The 13,380-nt window shown below is 35.7% G+C and overlaps 3 protein-coding genes across 3 annotated transcripts; 2 read left to right on the top strand and 1 right to left on the bottom strand.

Annotated features, from left to right (window-relative positions):
- The first annotated feature begins 307 nt into the window (after positions 1-307).
- Positions 308-2,541, top strand: cox8a (cytochrome c oxidase subunit 8A). The gene is made up of 2 exons (XM_055181092.2): positions 308-467; positions 2,167-2,541. The coding sequence occupies exons 1-2, from the start codon at positions 348-350 to the stop codon at positions 2,269-2,271; spliced, it is 225 nt and encodes a 74-aa protein (XP_055037067.2). The 5' UTR covers positions 308-347; the 3' UTR covers positions 2,272-2,541.
- A 787-nt stretch (positions 2,542-3,328) lies between these two features.
- On the top strand, positions 3,329-8,230 carry otub1a (OTU deubiquitinase, ubiquitin aldehyde binding 1a). The gene is made up of 7 exons (XM_073871184.1): positions 3,329-3,428; positions 3,900-3,960; positions 5,882-5,980; positions 6,198-6,316; positions 6,430-6,514; positions 6,615-6,809; positions 7,664-8,230. Exons 1-7 carry the CDS (start codon positions 3,382-3,384, stop codon positions 7,859-7,861), a joined length of 804 nt encoding a protein of 267 aa, XP_073727285.1. The 5' UTR covers positions 3,329-3,381; the 3' UTR covers positions 7,862-8,230.
- A 2-nt stretch (positions 8,231-8,232) lies between these two features.
- On the bottom strand, positions 8,233-13,179 carry epdl2 (ependymin-like 2). The gene is made up of 6 exons (XM_073871185.1): positions 13,023-13,179; positions 12,405-12,439; positions 12,021-12,155; positions 11,739-11,925; positions 10,302-10,392; positions 8,233-8,469 (listed from the first exon to the last, which is right to left on the bottom strand). The coding sequence occupies exons 1-6, from the start codon at positions 13,096-13,098 to the stop codon at positions 8,343-8,345; spliced, it is 651 nt and encodes a 216-aa protein (XP_073727286.1). The 5' UTR covers positions 13,099-13,179; the 3' UTR covers positions 8,233-8,342.
- Between the last annotated feature and the right edge of the window lie 201 nt (positions 13,180-13,380).

Below are 13,380 nucleotides of genomic sequence, written 5' to 3'. Positions count from 1 at the left end.
TGCTGATTACAGTACTGCGTGTTGTTTTGCATTACTAGCATGTTCTGTTTTGTTTCAGTTCTAGAAAGCACACTGGTTATGTAAGAGATAAAATATTAGACTGTTAAGTGACTATTTAACTACGACTCAACAAACACAGAGTCACTGTGACAAATTCACAGACTATAATGTTCAACTAGTGACGAAACAAGTGATTGTTTACTAAATTTATTGTTTTAACTGAAACCTTTATCAAAAAACTACAACTCCCAGAAGCACACGGATATTTCCCATGAGCACTCGCGGCCATTTGGCGGTTTCCGGTATCCTCTTCCTGTTCATTACGCATTCGCTTTCAGAGAAGCAAAATGTCGGGCTTTCTGCGGGTAATCTCTCGAATCCGCGCCGCTCCGGTTCTGCGGGCGCCGACCATCAGCCAGCGAGCTACCATCACCTCACGACCAGCCAAGGGCACAGTTGGCCCCACTGTGAGTATTTTATACGGAGAAAACTGTTTTATATGAACCTCGAGAGAGACCGACACGCCATGCTATGATCTCCTTGGCAGTCACCTTTAGATTCGCTGTATGTGATCATCTCAAAGCTCTAGTTTAGCTCAGTTTAATGCAGATGGATATGTTGAATAGATCACGTGTGCATTTCCGCGTTGTTATTATCCTAACGTTACCTACAGAGTGGTTTGGGTAAAGTAAAACAGACAGCGGTGATTCACAAGGTCGTGGCAGTGTTTAAGACCATCGATGGATTTATCAAAGTGCACTAAAGGAATGTTATGGTGTTTGCATGGTATTTGCTTTTAGTTATATATTTAAGTCAGTGCATCTCAACATCTTTTAACTAAAAGGGTCACATTGACTACAATAACATTTGCAGGCCCTCCAGTCACAGTTTCTGCCGGATAATAGTCTAGAATCTAGATATTGGCATACCTAGAAAGATGTTTAAGTTATTAAAACACCAATTTATATATTTTTATTTGTTTAAACTTTTTGAATACTTAAAAATTACTTTAAAATTAAAGGCTTCCTTGGAATTTTTTATGAGGCCCCCTAGTGGTCCCTGGTCTGATTAAGAATCAATGAGATAAATAATTGTATGTTATATTAACCAAAGATAATTTACATTTATGCTGTTATTTGGTGTATTTTTCTTTAAAAAGCCTTAAAAGCACACTTGATAGCTGTGTGAAAGGTTTTATACCTTTACTGTTTGGTGCTATGGTGTATTAACTTGTTAATTATAGCGTCAGTGCTGGAAACCTTTTGTTCAAAGAAGGTTACAGTCAGGCAAGAAATGGCAGCTGTAAACGCATCCGAGAATCACCCCCATTGAGCATGTAAACATAGCCTCACTGAGACCACTTCTTCATTAAACACCGTTTACACCCGTCTTTAGCATCATCCATTTGTGATCCAATCAAAGAAAACACATCCTAATACCAAGTGTAAACAGCATTAAAGATAAAGAAAGGTTCACACGTTTGCCCTAAGATTCACTCTTGACTCAAGTTTGATTAAATCATGGACAACAAAGGTCACCAACACGCCCAATGGAACAAAGGCAGGAAAACCAGCTATTAGCTTTAAAATAAAACACCACTGTTTTTCAATATTTTACTATGTTCTTACCTCAACTTGGACTAATTGATACATACCTATGTTTTTTTAGGGCATGGACTTTTGGTCTTTGTGCAGCGCCTTTGTGGATGTGTTGGCATTTGGCCTGGCCCCATTTATTCCTATGGCTCCAAACAGGGATTAGAAGCCACCAAACACCATGTTTTCCCTATTTAAAGACTGTAACGTGTAATTACACGAGCAAGTACGGTGACATGAAATAAAACTTTTGTTTAGAGACATAGGAATGAACGGGGCTAGGCTAAATGCTAACACAAGTGCTGTACAAAGATTAAAAGTGCACGCATTGAAGGAGGATAGGTTTGTATTCATTCATCGAGGTTTAGGTAAAAACATAGTAAAATATTGCAAAACTGTGGTGTTTTCCTTTAATTTTACTTTCTTGTTTCTTTTATTTTAGGTGAACACATACATATGATAATAATTTATAAAACAAAAACAATGACTTGTATATATAATATATTTATGATGTAACATGTTGTAACTAATTACCTAACAATATCTGGATTGTGTGTTTGTCGTTTTACAGGAGACAGTGGTTGGTCTAACATTGTTTACCCTTGCTGTCCTGGGACCAGCTGGGTGGGTTCTGGCCAACCTGGAAAACTATAAGAACAAGGACGCTGCTGAATAATCCACCTGTCATGGACTGAAAGCAGATCTGATTTTATTGCTTTTATCGCATGTCGGGACCACAGTCTCACTGACCTTCAACTTAACTGAACCGGCGGAGCAACTCTTCTCCCCTGAGCCACCCAGCTACCTCTCCATGCCATCATATACTCCAACCATTCCAATCTTACACCAATCTTAATACCTGTAATAACATATTACCATGGGTGATTCAGTTGTCTTTACATGGAGCCTGTTACATTTTAAATAAAATGTTATTTAAATCTTAAAATTGTGTCGTCTCACTTTTGTCTGTTGCATATCTGTGTTTCTAGGACAGTGTTGACCTAATAGATTTTAATGGCTGCGTCCGAAAACTCTAAAATGCTGCCTTCTGAGGCTGCATTCCGAGGCATGTCTGAATCCAATGTTTGTTTACTTTCTGTGTCCTGAGATACCTCCATTGTCCTGTCCCACTATGATATGCGTGGGCATACAATGAGAATGTGATTGGTCAAGTTCAAAAAAATAAAATGGCGGTCAAGGAAGCGACTGGAGCACAAATTTTTTGTAAATAAATGTATATTTTCACTTTTACACTTTTTAATTGCATTTCTAGTAAGAAATTAGTATTTTAGTTTACAAATATGTGATGTTATCATAAATGCACTCTCTGTTTATATTTCAAACACGCTGCCTATGAAGTGTGTCCGAAAAGTTTTTCTGAGCTGCCTTCATGCCTCCGAATTCATTGGCTAATAAGTCACTGCCTTTTTGGACGCAGCCAATATTATGCATTTGAATCGGTATGCAATATCAAGATCTGTTTTCAGTATCACATAGTGGTAGGTTAGTTAATACATGTGTAGTCAACAGCCTCTTGTACAGTAATGCATGTCTTTAATGTTCAGGAAGTGATTAATATCAATATATAGTAGTAAGGTTGTAATCCCACATCAAGCATTGTGATGAATAACCTTACTAATGATTGTGAAGTGTGAACAAATACTACATATTATTAAAAAAACAAACGCTCAAGCCACACAGCATTGCAGGTAGAGTCCACAACCGGAAGTGTTTTGATCGCCAGCGTTTCCAGTCAGGTGACTGGAAATGACTGTTCAGTACGAACATGGCGGAGGAGCAACAGCAAGAGGTTTCTGCAAAAGAGGCTGATGGTGGGAACTGCGTTATCATCATTTTATCATATTTCAGGTTTATTTACGGCAACATGTGCGTGTGTGACTGCGATGCTTTTTTAAGTGTAGCACGTGAATTAAACGCACGAGCGTTGTAACGCTGGTTACAAATCTGCTAATGACGATAGCTGAGAGTTCATTGTTGATGTTTTTTTAAAACACAAACTTAACTGTCAGAATAATATAAAACGCTGGCTTTGTTTATTTGCTTAATTTAAAAATTTTGGTAACGAAAACTCATTAGCAATACGACGAGTTAGATTGTATAAATCGCCTGCAACTTTAAATATCGAAAGCTGTGACTGTACCACTGCAAGCAACGTCAAATATCGAAAGCTGTGACTGTACCACTCATAACGTTTCTAGGAGTAACTTAATGCGAAGAAAAAACATTGGCAACTGGACACTTTTGGTAAATGTTTGCACTTACATCTTTTTGTTTTTCAACATGGCTAACTTGTCTTGCGTATGATGAAGCCATTATTGCACAGCAGGATAAGATACAGCAAGAGGTGATTGTTTTGTATTCTTAACGTTTTGTAAATAGTTAAGCACAGGGTTTGATGTGGAAAAATCATGCAGATTCATATACTAATTACGTTTTACATTATATTTTTGTTATTTATAAAACAATATTTTTTATTTATGTAAACACATCATAAAAAACAGTAGAGACACAAGAAAGAAGACGTAGGCTATAGATATAAGGTAAACATAAATAATAGAAAACAGGAAAATAAAAACATTTTTAGTACAAGCCATTCAAATTTTTAGTCTAAATATATAGGTCAATGACATGACATTAATTATTTTGTGTCCATAATATGGATAAATTAAACCTTTTTTAAGGACCAAGTCTAAAATTTCTGTTTTTATTTTATTTTGAAAGAATATTTGGGGAATAATTGCAAAAATGTCAATGTGGTGTAACCGGTCTGTGTCAATTGGTGTAACTAGTATTTTTATGTAAATATATTAATTAAAAATGTGGAATAAAATACAATCATCTAGTTTAGTGTAATATGATTTTTTTTACATACATTTTACATAATTTGTCAAAGATTATTTAGAAAACAGAGCTGTGTTTAGCATATGTCAGGACAAATATTACAAAAACGCATACAAATTTACATTTAGAAATAACTAATTAAATGATAAATGTTTTTTTTTTATTATTACGCTTACATGCCATCAAGGTGGATAAAATATTTAATATTTCTAATTTTTTGGCACAATTGGCAGTTACACCATTTGATATTTTCAGGTCCATTCAGTCTTAACATTCATAAAAATGGTGCACATGTCATTTTTAATTGCATAAAATTAACATAAACACACTGTGCATTAAAATAAACCTGATGCATGCTTTTAAAACTATTTCTCATCTTGCCAAACTGTTTTTTGTCATTAACCCATATAGTAAATGTAATTTAATGAAATGAAAACTCCATGGGAAACAGAGGGAAAGACTTTGACAGAACACCAGCATGTTTTATTCATTGCATTTATGTATGCATGCAAAAGTACATCATAGACATATAGACATATTTTATAAGTGAGCCTAAGGCCCTGTCCCAATATCCGCACTTTTGCCCTTATGCCCCTCAATGCGCGTTCTCGCTAAGGGGTGCAAGACCGTAGGGTGTCTCGATTCTCTAATGGTGTTCTCCAGGGGTGATCATAATGCAATTAATGCACCCCTTTCGCAAGTGTGCATCAGACCGCACTTTGCTATAGGCTATTAAGTTACCCAGAATCCTTGTAGTGTCGTGAGGTTTCGAACAGCTAACCAATGAGGGAGCAAAACGATTGCTATGGTCGGACGCCGGGAAAACTCAAAAGGAAAACATTTTAAATGTTTACTTCACTATAGAGTTTAATGGCTTACTTCAGTAATATGTCACGAAACACATATAGTGATAATATTAGCTAACATTTGACTTTATAGTACATTCATTTTGAAATTACTAATACTACAGCTCGAAAACGCTCTGAGTGGGAATCAAACCGGCAATCTCCGATAACCTCATGAGCAGGGTAGAATAATTAATTTAAAAGCTTTTCATTTTATTCTTAAGACAAGTAAATATTTGAGAACTTCTTAAGAAATGTTCGAGAATTGCACTTAGGAACATTCTTACGAACTTCTTATAATTTATCTTATTAGCGTTCTTATTTTTTTGTTTTTGTGAATCCAGCCCCAGATCACTACAGAAGTGACGTAGATAGTGACGTGTGCAAAACTGTCCCAATTCTGCTCTTCACAGTTTCGGGCCTTTGGGCACTTACTAAGTGCACTTTCAACAAGCGTCCACTTTGAGGAAGACCTTAGGGCTTATTGTGAATATTGGGACAGGGCCTGCCTATGATTTAATCTATAAAACTAAAATACTAAAAACATGCATGTTTAAGTCATTCTTCCTATTATTATAGATAGCCACCAGTATTGCTCTGGTGTCCGAAAGACAAGACCTGGCTATCCTTAAAAGAGAATATGCTGAAGATGACGCCATTTACCAGCAGAAGATAAGAGTAAGGACACATTTTCATAATTTGCCTTTTTAAGACTAGGAGTAATGCAACATGTTTATCCATTATTATCATCAATATGCAGGTGTTTTATTACTTAGGAGTACTGTTGTCACATACCACATAGAGAATACCTTTATGAACATATAAAATATATATATATTCCAGCTTCCCCAATGATTTTTTTTCTTAGTAATAGCCTAAATTGTTTTATCAACAGGATTTACAAAAGAAATACACATCTGTGCGAAAAACACGACCAGATGGAAACTGTTTCTATAGAGCTTTTGGTTTCTCACATCTGGAGTCTTTACTTGATGACAGCAAAGAATTACACAGGTAACCAGCACATAACCGAACACACTATGAGAGGGTGGGAATGCTCTAAAAATAGCTTCTATAACTTTGGGTACATGTCTTTTAAGACTCAGTCTGGTTGTATATCTTGGCAGGTTCAAGGCAGTTGCAGCCAAAAGTAAACTGGATCTGGTGAGCCAAGGTTTCACAGAATTCACCATTGAAGATTTTCACAACACAGTAAGTACATAGATAAATATAAGCAAAAGTTGCTTGGTTACGAAGTCTTTGCATCTTCATACATATGTAAACGTATTTCCTCATATATGTTTCACTATAGTTCATGGACCTGATTGAGGCATGTGATAAACAAACATCTGTAGGCGAGCTGCTCAACTCTTTTAATGAGCAAAGTGTGTCAGATTATCTCGTCGTGTACCTGCGGCTGGTGACATCTGGCTACCTGCAGAGAGAGGAAGAGTTTTTCCAGCACTTCATAGAGGGCGGTCGTACGGTTCGGGAGTTTTGCCAACAGGTAACAGGTTATTTTTGTTCAATAAGTATGATTTTGTGTACTCGCATTTCTCAATTCCAGTCCTGACACCCATCTTCTATATTGTTTTAGATGTCTCTCTTCGAAAAACACCTGAATTAACTAATCAGACATCGCCCATAAAGCATTGCATGGGGTGCCGTGCAGAGCGAACAGTGTGTGACATCACAGTACCATAAGATCTGAATCCAAACTGAGTCCTTCATTCTCAATTCACTTTCGCGATGCTGTGATGTCACACACCAGTCAGCATGCACGGCAAAAAGTCAAACAAGCGTGATGTTGTCGGTTTTTAACTAACTAGCAGGCTGATAAGTTGGGTGCTTTATATAGAGACATCTAAAACATTCTAAGGGAAGGGGCGTGAGGACTTAAATTGAGAAACAATGTCTTAAAGGGGACATATCATGAAAATTTGACTTTTTCCAGGTTTAAGGCTATGATTAGTGCTTCTATCAACCTAGAAAATGTTAAAAATATCAACCCAGTAACTTAGTATTGGTAAACCATTCTCTGCAAACATGTGAAAAAGAGGTCATTACAATTTGGATCCCCTTATGATGTCAGAAGGGGATAATACCGCCCCTTAATCTGCACTATCCAACCACGCATGAGATTTTTTTGAGCTAAGACTTCGCATGTACACTTTGGGGACGCTGAATATTTATTTAACATCTTTTAAAATCTTGTGAAATGTCCCCTTTAATATAACTGCAATACAAAAGTGACAATACCATAAGTTGCAACATATTTTCTACAGTTACTATTTCATAGAAAAATCTGTTCTTTGAACACATTGCAATATTTACAGCAAGTATGTCCATCTATTTGTCCAGGAGGTGGAGCCAATGTCCAAAGAGAGTGACCACATTCACATCATAGCTCTGGCTCAGGCCTTAAATGTCTGTATCCAGGTAGAGTACATGGACAGAGGTGAAGGAGGAACTGTCAATCATCACATCTTCCCAGAAGATGGTGAACCCAGGATTTTCCTCCTGTACCGACCGGGCCACTATGACATCCTTTACAAATAGCAGTTCTGCACATGTTGGCTGTTAATGCCTCATTTGTCTCAGTGCTGTGGGTTTGACTCGACTCTATAAACCTGTAAAATGTGAACACGAGTGCCCAGACGCTCAACGTTGCAATTTTCTCTATAAAACCCCAAAGACTCGGATGCAGAATTTTGGATCTTCTGTGATACCAGGCACTGGACATTGTACAGTTTTCTTTGTATAACCTGCAACAGTTTTGTTTCGGGTTGTATTTACAATATATTGTTTTTTGTTTAGTTTTTTTCTTGTAGTAAAAGACAACCTGTCATTTGTGATGGGAATGAAATTGCTTTATTTTGTTTGAGTGTACTTGACTTTCATGAGAATAAAAATGTGCAGTAGCTATTAGCTTGTGTAGACAAGTCATTGTTTATTCTGAAGTTGGTTTGAAAAACAAAAATGGTCTTTATTCTGGCCATGGTGCAATTTAGGTGAGATACACAAACATGGATGGGTCCTCTCATAGGAGAGCTTTAAAGAAGTTTTTCACATTGTCATCTTTGGCCTCCAGCAACTTCACAGAATCACAGAAGGATGGAGGGATGAAGGCTTCTGGGTCTTCAATTCCATTGACTAGGTCAAAGAAACTACAAAAAGAGAAAACTAGTTTATAAACAATATCCTGCAATGTCTCCCTGTGTTTTAGAGGGATCAAGCTTTTTGGCCAAAAAAACTGACGCATTAGTAGCGACTTTTTTAAAGGAAATTTTTTCATTTTTTTTATCTCAACTTAGATGAATTAATACATACCTATCTTTTTCAATGCGTGCACTTTTAATCTTTGTACAGCGCTTCGTGAATGTGTTGGCATTTGGCCTGGCCCCATTCATTCCTATGGCTCCAAATAAAAGTTTTATTTTATGCCACCATACTTACTCATGTTACTATTCGTGTAACAGTCTTTAAATAGGGAAAACATGGAAGTGTTTGGCGGCTTCTAAATTCATTCCTGTTTGGAGCCATAGGAATGAATGGGGCTAAGCTAAATGCCAACACACTCACGAGGCGCTGTACAAAGATTAAAAGATGGGTATGTATTAATTCATGTTTTTGAATAATATCTGTTTCCCATTTTTTATTAATCTTTTTGTGTAAACATCTTAACATTTGGCAAACACATCAACTAGTGATTCAGACAAGGGAGTTTGTAAAAACAAGCTCTGTAATTACTTTTGCTTCATTCATCACATGTAAATAGAGATCAAGTCAAAAGCGCTGCAGTATGGGCTGCAGCGTTCTGTACAGTGTGCTTAAGTTTGATAAATGTCATTTGAACATCATTTTGTCATTCATTATTGTCAACTATTACCACAATCAGTTATTTATCTTCTGCTAACTTAAAGGAATAGTTCACCCTAAAATGAAAAGCATGAACTTGGTTATGCGAGTCAATTTTAACATACTATTTTAAGTTTTGACTGTGATAAGTTGACATAACTTAACAAATTAAGTTAAGCAATTTTTTGCTTTATAAGTTAAAGTAACATAAAAATATATGTTGATTTAATATATAATTTTTTTATAATGCAGAGACTCAGCCTTTTGCCTTGTAAACAGAAGTACCGCTGTAGTTTATAAAGTTTAAAATATAAGTGTTTCCTTGGAAGACATTTAATAACTTTATTTCTAATAGATGGATGCACATTTTGTAGCTTTACAATGGGGCACTATCCAACGAAAATTATAAAGCTAAAAAGAGCCAGGATATTATTTAATATAACTTTGACTGTGTTCGGCTGAAATAACAAAGTCATATATACTGCCCTACAAAGGCTAAGTGCAGTAACTACGTAAACACTGAAACCGAGAAAAATGCCCTTAAATTTTTTAACAACAGCCAGTCAAACATGTTACTGCAATTTTGGCACACACGTTTCTCTGAAATGGGACAAACATAAACCAGGAGACTTTGTCACAAGACACAACAGATCTCACAAAACCCATTTCAACCCTTAACTCAATTTTCACCAAATGCGTATGGCTTTGTAGGGCAGTACCTAATGACATGAGGGTGAGTAAAATATGTGCTAATTTTAATTTCAGCGTAAACTGGTCCTTTGAGTAGAACAGGATAAAAAAAATTGGGGTTGACGCGTTCATAAGGTAGACATTTGTTGTGCTTTATTAGTGTGTGTGTGTGTGTGTGTGTGTGTGTGTGTGTGTGTGTGAGATTCACGCATGAAAAACAACTCTGATCAGAGGAAGATAAAAGGAAACGTAAACACGTGTAATTGGTTAGAGACGCAAACTGTTGTGTAATCTCCTGTTGTTCTTCATCAGCCTACAACAAATGCGGTTAAGTAAAGGACAAGATGGCAGGCTTGATTACAAAAGTATCATCCATGTGACCTAAATAATAATGAAAAACAGTATTGCTAGTGACACTGTGGCACAGACCAACCTACTTTTAAACACTAACCTTGTCATGCTGCTTACATCCATTTTCTCTGTAAAATAGACGAGGTATAGAGGCAGGCAGCCAAACTCGGTGAAGGTCATGAAATAGTTTTCTGTGTCAAGACAGAGAATAAATGGCTACTAGTAAGGGAAGATAAATATGGTTTAGACAAGAACGAAGAACTTTGTTAAATATTTTAAAATATTTATAATTGAGTTATTTTATAATTTAGTTAATTTATGATTTAGTTATTGGATATACACTGAAAACAATTATTCATTCAATATACATATTTTTTTTAAGGTAAGTGGTTGCAATCAATTTATTTAAGCTACATTTAATAAAATAAAATAAAAAATAAATAAACTTTTGTTTAAATGTAGCTTAAATAAATTGATTGCAACCACTTGCCTTAAAAAAATTTAGTGTAGCGATGCAAGTTATTAAACTAAAATTAAATGTCTGCCTTAATATAGAGTTGAGGTGACCCCAAATATAAAAAAAATAACTAGAATCATATTTACTAAAACAAGCTAAAAATACTGGGTCAAAAAGTAATGAGCCCAGTCCCTTGGGTTGTAATTTAATTATTTATTTATTTATTGCCAAAGATTTATTCCTTGGAATTTTCTTGGTGAGCTCATCCACAATATTGTCAAACATATAAATACATATAAATCTTGATGGGTTATTTTAAACCAAAATGATGGGTTGTTTTAACCCATTGGTGGGTGAAATATAAACATTTTCCAGGTTAATTTTACCCAATTTTTCAGTTTCTGAGTGTGGGTTCAAAGCATTTTTTTTTATAATAGAACCAAACTATTCATTTAATGTAGCCAGCAAAAAATCTTTGTTTTACTATTGAAATAAAATCTCATTTAATTGATTAAACTTAAATCTGAAAACAATTAAACCCCTAAACTTTCAAAAAAGATGGTGTGGTCCCCCTAAAAAAGATTCTGTACCATTTAGGTACAAAATGCTGGGTTACGTTCAACCCAGTGTTGGGGTCAAAAAGGGACAAACCAAACTGTTGGGTTAAATTTACCCAAAAACTGTTTATATTTACAAATGTTTTTATATTTGGGTTAATCCATTGCTTCTCAAAATGGGGGTGTGAGACGGTGACAGGTGGCCCCAGTTTGATAAAATTTGATGAAATACAAATAATTTTTCATAAATTCTGCGTAATATAAACATCAGAAAAATAATGGATATAATAACCAACAGCACTACATTGTAGAAATGTATGTTTTGTTTAATTAAAATTTTTTAAGTTTGAGTTTTCATGTCATGAATTATCTTTGGCCGGGGGGGGGGGCATAAAAGGAGGCACCACACTAAAACCAAATTATTAAGACATGGTAAAGACCTGTGATCACTGTTTTGAGTGTATATAATTCCTGCTGCTTCCCAAGAACCCTGATTAAAAATCTGAAAATAAAATTATTTTACCTTTTGTTTGAGACGCAGTTCCTTCCCAGTTATTAACCAGCAGCCCTTCTCCTGGTCTGGAGCTGCTACCCAAAACCATCTGATGCTGGAAATGAGCATCCAGAGGAACCTCGATAGGCATGAACGGCACCTTTAATGCTGATTTAACACAGGTCTTGTTGTGGTGGTGGATCTCATAACTGACACCCTGTGGAGTCAGCAACACAATTACTATTGATGAATATTACAGTCTAATATCTTTCATTCATGTTTGCTGTTCATCTCCAAACCATGGTACTTTACCTCTCTGAAGAGTAAAAGCCTATCTGCAAAGATAGTCTTGTTGTCTTCCTTCCCATAAGCTATAACACGAATGTTCTGTCCAATGGCATCATAGTAGAATTTCTCATAAAGGCGTAACTTCTCCCCTGGAACGAGCTGAGATTATATAATTCACAATCAGGATCTGCTACATCTTACAGCTGAATATAACACAATCTTTTAAATGCAATCTTTTTTTTAAGTTATATTTTTTGCCTTTATTTAACAGTGAGTTTAGAAGAGGACAGGAAAGTACAGGGAGGAAAGAGGGGTATAGGATCGGCAAATGACCACGAGCCGGGAATCGAACTCGGGTAGCCGAAAGCCCACCACAAATGTTATGATTTTACAATTCAGTCACATTACCAGGCCAAGTTTCCCCTCAAGCAGTGGAGGACTTCCTGCAGAAAAAGTGAAAAGATTTAGACTTTTCCCAAGATTTTGTCCAGAACAATGAGTGTCATTGCATATAAAACAATGAAGCAATATTTCTTAACATAATGCCTTTTTAAAAATGCTTCTTATTCATGGTTGGATAAAAAACATGGACAAAATGGTGGGTTAAATTAACCTTGTCCATATCTGACTCCACTTGATATCTTTAATATATTGACTGAGGTCACGTCAAAGACTGAAATCAAAATCAAACTTTGATGCTCAAAATTTCAACATTAGATTATGAGACTTTGGCCTGAATTTCACAGACAGGGTCACAAAAGTTACATTTTTAATAATTGTTGAATAATTTACCTTTGTTGATGATACCTAAAGCATATACAACCCTACAATAAAGTGTACAGAAACGTCCTACGATTCTACTAAATGCATCTGATCACATCTAAGATTTCGTCTACCCTCTATTCCTATGTTACTATTAGGTAACTAAACATATTTGCAAAAGTTATCACAAGTACAATTTCAGTTCATTCAAAGCAAAAGTTCATTGTAATGTACAGACAAGGACAACATGTCAGAAAATCTTACTGCAGGGATGAGGTTTCTGCGCACAGCTGCCGAGAATCACACTCAGGCAAACCGGGATCACAAGCAGGATCTTCATAGTGGAAAGCTGGCAAACCAGGAGCCGAAGCAACAGCAATAGCAGCAGTGCTTCAAAGTCCGCTCTGTCCAGTCTTATTTATTACACAGCACTCTTAAATGCTTGATTCTGATTGGCCAGTTGGACATTATTCAGCAAATAAATTTTACAGGTACAGTTTAATATTACACAAAAATTTAATATAAATATGTATTAAATTATGCTTACAAAAGATTAAACAGGCTTTTCTTGGAGAAGGTCTGTATTTGTTAAAAATGAGCTAATAAAATATTGTAAATTAAT

The sequence above is a fragment of the Misgurnus anguillicaudatus genome, chromosome 9, assembly GCF_027580225.2.
Source record: "Misgurnus anguillicaudatus chromosome 9, ASM2758022v2, whole genome shotgun sequence".
Taxonomy (NCBI): domain Eukaryota; kingdom Metazoa; phylum Chordata; class Actinopteri; order Cypriniformes; family Cobitidae; genus Misgurnus; species Misgurnus anguillicaudatus.
Note: the sequence above shows the minus strand (reverse complement) of the source record. Positions and strands in the feature narration are given on the sequence as shown.

Coding starts and splice junctions, on each gene's coding strand:
- otub1a (XM_073871184.1), top strand. CDS start 3,382: ATGGCGGAGGAGCAACAGCAAGAGGTTTCTGCAAAAGAGGCTGATGG. Junction 3,429..3,899: donor TCTGCAAAAGAGGCTGATGG/TGGGAACTGCGT, acceptor TTTTTCAACATG/GCTAACTTGTCTTGCGTATG. Junction 6,317..6,429: donor GACAGCAAAGAATTACACAG/GTAACCAGCACA, acceptor ATATCTTGGCAG/GTTCAAGGCAGTTGCAGCCA.
- epdl2 (XM_073871185.1), bottom strand. CDS start 13,098: ATGAAGATCCTGCTTGTGATCCCGGTTTGCCTGAGTGTGATTCTCGGC. Junction 10,393..11,738: donor AACTGCGTCTCAAACAAAAG/GTAAAATAATTT, acceptor GTCTTGACACAG/AAAACTATTTCATGACCTTC. Junction 8,470..10,301: donor GATGTAAGCAGCATGACAAG/GTTAGTGTTTAA, acceptor CTCTTTTTGTAG/TTTCTTTGACCTAGTCAATG.
- cox8a (XM_055181092.2), top strand. CDS start 348: ATGTCGGGCTTTCTGCGGGTAATCTCTCGAATCCGCGCCGCTCCGGTT. Junction 468..2,166: donor AGGGCACAGTTGGCCCCACT/GTGAGTATTTTA, acceptor GTCGTTTTACAG/GAGACAGTGGTTGGTCTAAC.